At 37.2% G+C, this 12354-nt stretch overlaps 1 protein-coding gene across 3 annotated transcripts in view; it reads right to left on the minus strand.

The window, feature by feature from the left end:
• Positions 1 to 4173: 4173 nt before the first annotated feature.
• CAV1 (caveolin 1) overlaps positions 4174 to 12354 on the minus strand; it is a 33581-nt gene continuing 25400 nt past the window's right edge. For all 3 annotated transcript variants that reach the window (XM_082661655.1, XM_082661656.1, XM_082661657.1), the window contains exon 3: positions 4174 to 6387. In XM_082661655.1, the coding sequence (XP_082517781.1) occupies positions 6046 to 6387 (342 nt within the window). In that variant the 3' untranslated portion in view covers positions 4174 to 6045. The remainder of the gene's footprint in view (positions 6388 to 12354) is intronic.

Genomic DNA, 12354 nt, shown 5'->3' on the forward strand with positions numbered 1-12354 from the left:
ACACGGAGGCTAAACAATATATTACTAAATAACCAAGAGATCACTGAAGAAATCAAAGAGGAAATCAAAAAATACCTAGAGACAAATAACAATGAAAACACGACAATCCAAAACCTATGGGATGCATCAAAAGCAGTTCTAAGAGGGAAGTTTATAGCTATACAAGCCTACCTCAAGAAACAAGAAAATTCTCAAGAAACAATCTAACCTTACACCTAAAGGAACTAGAGAAAGAAGAACAAACAAAACCCAAAGTTAGCAGAAGGAAAGAAATCATAAAGGTCAGAGCAGAGCTAAATGAAATAGAAACAAAGAAAACAGTAGCAAAGATCAATAAAACTAAAAGCTGGTTCTTTGAGAAGATAAACAAAATTGATAAACCATTAGCCAGAATCATCAAGAAAATGAGGGAGAGGACTCAAATCAATAAAATTAGAAATGAAAAAGGAGAAGTTACAACAGACAGCACAGAAATACAAAGCATCCTAAGAGACTACTACAAGCAACTCTATGCCAATAAAATGGACAATCTGGAAGCAATGGATAAATTCTTAGAAAGGTGTAACCTTCCAAGACTGAACCAGGAAGAAATAGAAAATACGAACAGACCAATCACAAGTAATGAAATTGAAACTGTGATTAAAAATCTTCCAACAAACGAAAGTCCAGGACCAGATGGCTTCACAGGTGAATTCTATCAAGCACTTAGAGAAGAGCTAACACCCATCCTTCTCAAACTCTTCCAAAAAATTGCAGAAGAAGGAACACTCCCAAACTCATTCTATGAGGCCACCATCACCCTGATACCAAAACCAGACAAAGATACTACAAAAAAAGAAAATTACAGACCAGTATCACTGATGAATATAGATGCAAAAATCCTCAACAAAATACTAGCAAACAGAATCCAACAACACATTAAAAGGATTATACACCATGATCAAGTGGGATTTATCCCAGAGATGCAAGGATTCTTCAATATACACAAATCAATCAATGTGATACACCATATTAACAAATTGAAGAATAAAACCATATGATCATCTCAATAGATGCAGAAAAAGCTTTTGACAGAATTCAACACCCATTTATGATAAAAACTCTCCAGGAAGTGGGCATACAGGGAACCTACTTCAACATAATAAAGGCCATATATGACAAACCCACAGCAAACATCATTCTCAATGGTGAAAAATTGAAAGCATTGCCTCTAAGATCAGGAACAAGACAAGGATGTCCACTCTCACCACTATTATTCGACATAGTTTTGGAAGTTTTAGCCACGGCAATCAGAGAAGAAAAAGAAATAAAAGGAACACAAATTGGGAAAGAAGTAAAACTGTCACTGTTTGCAGATGACATGATACTATACATAGAGAATCCTAAAGATGCCACCAGAAAACTACTAAAGCTAATCAATTAATTTGGTAAAGTTGCAGGATACAAAATTAATGCACAGAAATTTCTTGCATTTCTGTACACTAATGATGAAAAATCTGAAAGAGAAGTTAAGGAAACACTCCCATTTACCACTGCAACAAAAAGAATAAAATACCTAGGAATAAAGCTACCTAGGGAGACAAAAGACCTGTATGCAGAAAACTATAAGACACTGATGAAAGAAATTAAAGATGATACCAACAGATGGAGAGATATACCATGTTGTTGGACTGGAAGAATCAATATTGTGAAAACGACTATACTACACAAAGCAATCTACAGATTCAATGCAATCCCTATCAAATTACCAATGGCGTTTTGTACAGAACTAGAACAAAAAGTCTTAAGATTTGTATGGAGACACAAAAGACCCCGAATAGCCAAAGCAGTCTTGAGGGTAGAAAACGGAGCTGGAGGAATCAGACTCCCTGACTTCAGACTATATTAAAAAGCTACAGTAATCAAGACAATATGGTACTGGCCCCAAAACATAAATATAGATCAATGGAACAGGATAGAAAGCCCAGAGATAAACCCATGCACCTATGGTCAAGTAATCTGTGACAAAGGAGGCAAGGATATACAATGGAGAAAAGACAGTCTCTTCAATAAGTGTTGCTGGGAAAACTGGACAGCTACATGTAAAAGAATGAAATTAGAACACTCCCTAACACCATACACACAAAAAACTCCAAATGGATTAGAGACCTAAATGTAAGACTGGGCTCTGTAAAACTCTTAGAGGAAAACATAGGAAGAACACTCTTTGACATAAATCACAGCAAGATATCCTTTGATCCACCTCCTAGAGTCATGGAAATAAAAACAAAAGTAGACAAATGGGACGTAATGAAACTTAAAAGCTTTTGCATAGCAAAGTAAACCATAAACCAGATGAAAAGACAACCCTCAGAATGGGGGAAAATATTTGCAAGTGAATCATCGGACAAAGGATTAATTTCCAAAATATATAAACAGCTCATGCAGCTCAATATTAAAAACAAACAAACAACCCAATCCAAAAATCGGCAGAAGACCTAAATAGACATTTTTCCAAAGAAGACATACAGATGGCCAAGAAGCACATGAAAAGCTGCTTAACATCACTAATTATTAGAGACATGCAAATCAAAACTACAATGAGGTATCACCTCATACCAGTTAGAATGGATATCATCAGAAAATCTGCAAACAACAAATGCTGGAGAGGGTGTGGAGAAAAGGGAACCCTCTTGCACTCTTGGTGGGAATGTAGATTGATACAGCCACTATGGAGAGCAGTATGGAGGTTCCTTAAAGAGCTAAAAATAGAATTACCATATGACCCAGCAATCCCACTCCTAGGCATATACCCTGAGAAAGCCATAATTCCAAAAGACACATGCACCCCAATGTTCATTGCAGCACTATTTACAATAGCCAGGTCATGGAAGCAACCTAAATGCCCATCGACAGACAAATGGATAAAGAAGATTGGTACATATATACAATGGAATATTACTCAGCCATAAAAAGGAACGAAATTGTGTCATTTGTAGATATGTGGATGGATCTAGAGACTGTCATACAGAGTGAAATAAGTCAGAAAGAGAAAAACAAATATCGTATATTAATGCATATATGTGGAACCTAGAAAATGGTACAGATGAACTGGTTTGCCGAGCAGAAATTGAGACTCAGAAGTAGAGAAAAATCATATGGACACCAAGAGGGGAAAGTGGCAGGAGGTGGGGGTTGTGGTGTGATGAATTGGGAGATTGGGATTGACATGTATACACTGATGTGTATAAAATGGATGACTAATAAGGAAAAAAAAGATAAAAAAATAAATTGGTAAACTGAGTAAAGCAGATTGCCCCCTCATGTGGGTGGGCCTCATCCAATCAGTTGAAGGACTGAATAGAACAAAAAGACTGATCCTTTCCTGAGTATGAGAGAATTCCTACTGCTTGAATTCTTTTGTACTGGAACATTGGTTTTGTCCTGCTTTTGAACTCAAAGTGAAACATCAGCTTTTCCTGGGTTTCAGCCTGCCAACTTTTGGACTGGAACTACACCATCAGTTCTCCTGGGTCTCCAGCTTGTTGACTTACCCTGAAGACCTTGAGACTTTTTAGCTTCCTTAACTTGTATGGACCAGTTTCTTACTCCTTAATCTCTCTCTCTCTATATATGTAGTTTCCTAATATATTCATATACGTATATTTCATATACGTATTTCCTATTGGTTCTGTTTCTGTGGAGCACCATGACTAATACAGAAGCTCTTAATGTAAACTTAGCCAAGGCCAAAATAAATTATTTCTGAAATGTGCATCTTAAAACATTCCAGTTAAGAAATGGCAAAAATTCAAAGCAAAGCCCCCTCCCTGAATGTATCATTTATCAATGGAGAAAGTTAATATCTATCACATAAAGTTGTTGGGAGCTCAAATTAGATGACATAAAACAAAACATTGAGTAAACTGCTAAACAAATATTTCTTATTAATTATAACTTTCACCTGAAGTAACTCATGAATGTTGATGGCCTTAGAAGAAAGAGCCCAACTAAATGTGGAAAATGTGGTCTTGAAAACTGGAAGACCACCACCCCCAAAAACATACTACAAATATGTACACACACCATGAATATGCTCATTACACACACACACACACACACACACACACACACACACACACACAGAAATCAACACATACAGACCTGTTTTGAGGAAAAATAATAAAGCTGACAAACTGTTAAACATTTTTATTGTGCAGACTTATAACTTTACAGGACATGCAGGATAAAAAAGTGTAAAATATCAGTAAGCATATAAAATTTCAGCTGTCTTTTGGACCAGCACTTGATTTGTACAAGGGACTAAGCATCTATATAGAACAGACATGTCTTGGGATACACAGTTTACAGATTGAATCACAAAGCAATTTCCCAAGTGATTTTCCTCATATAAAGATAAAAATATCTTTGCACTTAAAAATATTTCAGTATAGTACATTTTCAGTTATGTACACAGTTTAAAAGTAAAACTATGTCCATGCCAGTGTCTGTTTTAAATGCAAAAAACCTAAGTAGGTAACAGGTTGGCAATTAAAGTGTCAGGAGAACTGGAAGAGGCCAAAAAACAAACAAACAAACAAAAAAACCAAGCAGAATTCCAACAGTTGTATGGAAATAAAAATAAAAGCATAACTGAAGGTTAAAAATAACGTCCCCCTGGGAAGAATCTTAATATGAGCAGGAGGAATAAAAAGCTTTTTGATGTACCAGGCAGCTTTCTGTATGACTCAGGTTTACAGGTAAAATTCCTCAGTTTGAGTTCAGAAGAATTTGAATTTATTCCAGCAAAATTACCTCAATCTTTTATTACTGCCTCCTCCCCCATCTTCTTTCTGAGCAAAGTGATGCTTGGATTAGGTCCAAAGCTCCTGGCAGGGGGAGGGGCCATGTGTCACAGCATTACAGACAGTTGCAAGTGCTTTACTTTGAAGAGGTCACATTTGCAACAACTCTGACAGTCTCACACAATGGCCTCCATTTTATGAGCCCTTCCCCAGAGGCCCACTGATCAGCTGAAAAGGGAACACAATGTTCAGCCACTAAACCACCCCAGTGATGGATTAGTTTGGAGTCAGGAAAGCGTGATTATTCTTGAAAATAAACGAAGCTGAATAGACATGCTGACCTCATTCAGCTGGTGAGAGACGGGGACAGTTGGCTTCTACTCCTGCCAGCCCAGAGAGGGCTTGGCCCCATTTATCCACCTTAATTCGTTTAATGGGGCTGATGTGGACCATACTCGATATGGGTAAAGATGTTGTGTCATCAAGTGCAGACATGAACTTCATCTGATTCTGTATCTCAGAGTCAGAAACAAGTGTGAAGAACTAGGTAATGGATTTTTCTAATTTTGGTCTTCAGGGAGGCTGCTGACCTAATGAAAGTTGATGAGGTGGACCCTATTTGAAAAGGAAAACCTGAAGAACAGGAAGGCACTTAGGTATCACCATCTATATAACAAATATTCAGGCACAGAAGGTATCACAGGTTAAAATTTTAGGAGAGTAAGGCATTAGTCGGATCATGTGCAGATTATATTTTCTAACTTGTTAAAGATCACTAGATTCCACTGGATCATTAAAGTGAATGGCAGCAATTCACTAACAGTTCAGAGGGAAGAGTTGGTTGAAAACTGCCCACATACCTGTACACTCAATGGCAATAGCCTGGAATTCTTCCCTTACCATAAAATGATCAACATTTTAGAATAGGCAGTTGAGGTTGTTAGTTCTTTTTTTTTTTCTCCTCCTCAGTTCTTCATATTTCTCTCAAATTATCTTTCAACGATAGGCTCATATCTCAGCCAATAAAACAATGATCCCAATGTAAGGAAAATATTTTAAGTGGGTTTTAAAAATTCATACCACCCCAAAAATAGAAGACATAGCTCAGAAGAGACAAATAATAGTTATGAAAACTGAGTGATTTCTTTGCTCTGAACCAAGAAAATTCATTCATATATTGTTGCTAACAACTTGAAATTGGCACCAAGAAAATTAAAAGGGAAAAAAAGAATCGGATATACTTCTATCCTTGAAATGTCATTTATATTTCTTTCTGCGTGTTGATGTGGATATTGCTGAATATTTTGCCAATAGACTCAAATAGCGGGTCACAGAAGGCGTGGACGTAGATGGAATAGACACGGCTGATGCACTGAATCTCAATCAAGAAACTCTTAATGCACGGTACAACTGCCCAGATGTGCAGAAAAGAGAGAATGGCAAAGTAAATGCCCCAGATGAGTGCCATTGGGATGCCAAAGAGGGCAGACAGCAAACGGTAAAACCAGTACTTCGTCACAGTGAAGGTGGTGAAGCTGGCCTTCCAGATGCCATCGAAACTGTATGTCCCTTCTGGTTCTGCAATCACATCTTCAAAATCAATCTAAAAGGAAGAAGTGACAGAACATGAGCATGAAGTAGAAGAAGAAAAGAAAAAAAAAACATTTCTGAGTATGCATAAATATATATTAGCTTTTATGTACAGGTTCTGTGTAAGATGCTAAAAGGCACCCAGCAGCATAAGCCTCGCTTGGAATTTGTAGGAAATTCAGAGATTTGGGCCCCACAAAAATCCCTAGGAGTGGCATCAAGGAGATTTTCTAACATGTCCTCCAGGTGCTTCTTCGCTGTGTGAAAGGTTGAAAACTGCTGCTCTGGGGGAAACTAAATGGATATGATAAAATTCCTGCCTTCAAGTAAAACCCAGCAACATGGATAAGTATACATGGCACTCAATAAAATGTAAATGACATGACCTAAGTTAATTGACTCCAAGACAACTACACACACAGTGTTAAATGGTAGTTAGTTCATAACTGATTATCAACTCTTCAAACATTCAACTGGTAGAATATCTTCAGGAAATTAGATCATTGTGAGCTCTGAGGATTCAAGAAGTCTTCATGGGGTGGTGGGACCTGAGCAGGGATTGGAAAATGGGGTATGATTTGGAAAGGAAGGAAGAAGGGATCTTGAAAATGCAGTGAGCAAGGCCCCAGGAACACGGAAGGATGATACAGTGAGTGTCACAGGCAGATAGACCTGTGTGGCCACGGCTGGAAAGATGGGTTGAGGCCAGATTCAATTTTATTTTATATACAGTGGGGGTCTATTGAAGATGTTGGAGTGGAGGAATACAGCCACAATCAATGCAATCATTTATCAACATGAATTTGATATCAGTGTCCAGCCTGAGAAAAAAGGAAGAGACTCAAGGCAGAGAGATTCTTGCTGTATCTCAAGTTTGAGATGGTAGGGCCAAAACTGGAATAGGCCATGAAAAAGAAAAAAGAAAAGAATAAATAATGAATTTCAGGATGTTAAAGGAAGAATCCACAGGACTTAATTACTTCAAGGATAGGGAGAGAGAAAAGCCTAAGGTGAGCTTTGAGCTTTGAGCTTCAGGTTTTCCTGCTAGAGGGAGCAGAGGTGACATTAAAAGCAAGAAGAAAATTAGGAAGGCAGTTAAGAAAATGTTAAGAGAGAACTTAATTTTTGAATTGAGCAAACAGTAAGGTTTTGAATAAGGACAGATGCAAACATCAGTGATCCACACCTGTACTAGTCCCTTTTGGTGGCCACTAGGAAGTAATCAAATGAGTTTGCAGTCACATAGCACTTAACAGTTACCAAGTGCTTCTACATGCATTGTCTCCATGTGATCTGGGATTTCAAACCAATCTGGGAAGGTAGGTTGTCATTTTACAAAAGAAGATACTTAGGTTTAGAGAAGTGAAGGTGACTCGCTGAAGTCAAACACAAAGCAATGGTGGGGACAGAATGCAAACTTGGCCCCTTTCCCAAATAGCGTTCTCTCCCACAGTACGTGTTCACTTAAGCAATTAATTCCCAGGAGCTTTTATCCCTCTGGAAGGATTATATAGACTAAACTGAAGCATAGGGTAAAAAAAATTACCACCAAAAGAATAGGACAGAGCCAGCTTAACTGCTTGGTGGTGGCAGCAATATGAAGGGATCTAATGTAGTTTGAAATCCAAACAAGTTGATGACTGCTAGCAGCAATCCAGCTAATCTCAGGATTAGGGAATTAGAACTTGGGTGACTCCATGGAGCCTCTCAGTGCCAAGGAGCCACTTTTGATTCAACACAACAAAACCTCTTTCGTAAAAAGTACATAATACTTACCAATAGTTAAGGTTTATTTTCTAGAACATTCTGTTTCTTGATCTGTTGTCCAATGTCCTAAGAATATGTAATATATAAAAATGGTATGTCCACAATTATCTAAATGAAGCTAAGTAAATTTATTGTTGTTCTAATGTTTTCTTTCTTCATTTAGATCTAGACTCAGAAGTAAACATTTACTTGTGTGTTTTCAAAGGCTGTTCTAAATATGTGGCAAGTCAGATCAGTCCTTTAATGAAGTTTCTGTGCAGTTTACTTGTCTACTGTGGGGTTTTGCTCAGATAATGCATTTTCCTAGAGCTATTAAAAATAAAGCCCTGCTGTTTTCCTTCATCCAACTGAAAGTTACCCAAAGAATTGAGTATTTTTTAAAGATGACCTTATTTTGTAAGAGGATTTGGTGAAGTCAGAATGAATGCGCTAGAGCAGGTGTTCTTAATCTGAGTCAAAGGATGGGCAGTGTTGGTCCACGAATGCCCTGAAGTGGGTGCATACATTTTGAATGTACAATAGAAAAGGGTCCATTGCTTTTTCTTAGAAAATAGTCTATTACCAAAGAAGGCTGGTAAGCACTTTATGGAAACAGAGGATTCCTATCTCTTTACAGAACAGAATTTAAGCACGTCTGCCTAGAGATTCTTTTCCAAGGGAATGGATAGTTACTAACATTTGTTGATTGGCTATCATGATCAAACACTGTTCTCATTTAACTTACAGCAACTCTGTAATTTATTATTCCCATTTCATAGAAAAATGTAAGGTTTAATAAGTTGTCCAGGTAAATAAGAGGTGGATTTGAATTTCTAATCTGGTTTGAAAGATACCGACTCTTTCTTCAATACCACATTGCTTAAAAAAATATTTTTCAAATTTTCTCTAAGACGATTATAGTATTTCATAATTAAATGGTACATTAACAAGAAAGAGTTTATTGAATTTAACCCTTTGGTAACTGTAAGAATTCCCACAGTGTGGTCTCTGAGGAGCGTGTTACGATGAGGTCGTACACATATATACACAATTGGTCCTTAGTGAAGATCTATGAACATATGCATGTGTGTAAGATTTCTCAATGATAAGTTAATTTTTCTAAACATAAATATAAATGCTTTTTTCAATGAATATTTTAGAAATTCTTAAGCTTTATTTTAACTTGCTTTGATTATTTCAAAGCAAGTTTAGTGTTTTTTAATGCTTTCCAGAAACTGCAGTGAGCATGATTTATTTATCCTCAAATATCCAAGTAAATTTAGAGCAGGTCTCCAGGGGTGGACAGCAACATGACAAAAACTAACATGTTATATAAATATATTCAGTTAGTTGCTGCTTTAGTCTTAAAAACTTTAAGTGGCTTAAAATAATATTAAAAGTAGAACCAATTAGATGCAGCTGAGAAAAAAAATAAGGCAGGTTAAGGAAACACAATGAAGCCAGAAATAATGTTTCGTTTCTCTCCACCTCCATTTCTGCAGCAGTAATAGTAATAGGTTTTTGTGAAGAGAACATGAGAAAATTTATGCAAAGTGCTTAGCATGGGGATAGAGCATTGCAATACAGTAAATGCTTAATAAATGGCATTAAAAAAGTACTTGCTCTGGGTGACTAAGCTTTTTAATTGCAATAAGAGAAACTATCAGCTGAAAAGTATATGGTGGCTGTGAATTCAAACCTCATCAATGCTTCAAAAGAGCTAACTTCCATCTGTAATCATCTTTAACACAACCCTCTGAGATGCGTGCTCTTATTCTCATTTTACATATGAGGCTACTGTGGGAGGTTAAGAAATTACCCAAGGACACAAGGATGATAAGTGGCAAAACTGGAACTTGTCCTACCCCAAGTTTGACCTTTTTCTGCTTATGTATCCCTAGGACTATAAGCTCTTCCAGTAGCCTTAATTCGCTTAATTTTCACCCATATAGATATGCTTTCTAAAACATTCACATTTTGATTATTAAAGGAATTACTCTTGTTAATGTTTCCATTTTAAGTTAGGACATCTAGTAACTAGGATGTTTTGCATTTTTGGTACTGATTGAATTTCCATGGCCCTGAACATTATGTTCTCACAATCCTGGGCACCTAGCCAAGGACTCTTTCTAAATGGCAGATAAGGAAACTGAGGCACGATTTAAATGGGCCAGGCATTCTCAAGGTCCCAAGTGAATCAGTGGAAAGGCTGAAATTAGAACTGTAACTTCCTGATTCCCAGGCCTAGATCCAGCCCTGCCCTCCACATAATTTCCCTAGGAACTTACATCTCTCTCCCCAGGTCCCTTCTCTGCCTACCCCATTCATATCTCTAGGTCTCCTGTAAGTCTCTCACTGTCTTCTAAGACATAGACTTGAAATGTATCTCTGTGTGAGGTTAGGAGAAGTGTCCTTTTCTCAACACTAATACAGACATTTCTGTACATTTATCTAGGGTGAAGAAAACTGGAGGGAATATTTTGAAAAATATCCTTATTGTACATTTTGATATGTATTCATAATGCACTGAACCCAACAAAGTTCTGTTAGTAATCAGTCATTCCATCTAAAGGTAGTTCACAATTCCATCCATCAAAGCATAGTTGCTTTAGCAGATTCATAGGTATTTAAAGCTGAAGGGATCCTTAAAGAAAAGGAGTCCCATTTGAGATAGAGAAATCGATGGGCAAAGCTGTCAGATGACTGGATCAAGAATACTTTCCCACTTAATGGCAGGCACAGGATTGGAATTCAGACTTAGAAACTCTCCTAGGCTCTTCCACAGCTGTCTGCTGTCACCATACATCCTCAATCATCTGGATGCTACATTCTGTAGTCAATGTAAAAGGCAGCTAGGCTTGTATGTGAATTTGAACATCACTGAATGAATGATGATGCCTGTTTCTGACAATCTCCAGTGTGCTCATCGTTCACATGCATCATTGGTTTGATTTATCCCTTATCAAAGCTGTCACTCTGGCGTCCCGTTCCCTCAGGGACATGCTCCTCTTATCCCTCTATAGGAGGGCAGGTCTTGCTCAGAGCAGAATTTTATCTGCTCACCTAGATTTGGAGCAGAACAGCAGTTAGAGATTTGCTTTTAAACAAACACAAAAACCAAGACATGCAGGTGCCATTTAGTTTCTTAGAATGGGATGCCTCAGATGAGGTTGAACAGCTTCTCCAAGAACTGATTTTCTGTTCTGTAATCTATGGAACAAGTTGCGCCTCTGGCCCGAATCATTATGCAGACTGCAAGATCAAAGGCATAAATATGCTTCAGTGATATTTCTGTGTCTTAATAGATGCTTTATAAGGAGTCAACGGTTTATATAACTAGATTTTTATAAATGACATTAAATACTTTTGTGCAACATTGACTTACGATGCTATAATTTTGGAAATGTAAGTTAACAAAAATCTATCAGCAGATGTTCAAGAAAAGCAATCTGTCTCATTGTGTTTTAATAATAGCTGGCTAATACAGTAAGTCTCAGAAGATTTCATCTTGTTAAATGTATGCAATGGAAATATTTAAAAAACATTTTATATGTACACAGGATTAAAAAACAATGGGGTCATTTTTTGTCTCAAAATTTGGACATTTTATTTATGAATAAGGAATTTTCAAGAAGGAAACTTTAAGTATATTTGAGATTTAACAAGCAATGATGCTTGCCTTGTCTGTTTCTGTGGGAAAATATCTTTTTAGACTTTTGTCAAAATTGTGAAAAAAATCACAAAATTGTGATTGTATTGGATATATGGAGCACATAAATAATAACAAACAAGATGTTTACAGAAGATGTGTGTTGCCTGCTCTAAATCCACAGTCCCACTTCTCTGCCAAGTGAATCTTCATTTATTCAGGTCTTGGAAATAATTCTTTTATCTCAGAGTTAAGTTATAGTTGGTTATAGACTTGCCAGGGTAATCTTAGTCTCCTTGGTGAGTGGTCAGTTTACAGTAGACATGTGACCCAATTCTGGTCAATGAGATCTAAGTAGAAGTCTGCTGGGCAAGACTTCCAGGAAAGCTTTATCTTCCTTATGAAAAGAAGCAGAGGTATATGGTGTGGCCCTTTGCCCCTTTCATCCTACTTAGAAAATGATGTATTGCCTTAGTGTAGAGAAGTCATCTTGTGATCATGAGGTGACATGTGTAATTAAGAGAATAGAAGATGCTGCTTTTGCTATTACCAAACTACTGAAACAGTGCCAGTAGCTGTCTGCCT

Source organism: Grampus griseus (assembly GCF_964374135.1).
Source record: "Grampus griseus genome assembly, chromosome: 9".
Lineage (NCBI taxonomy): Eukaryota > Metazoa > Chordata > Mammalia > Artiodactyla > Delphinidae > Grampus > Grampus griseus.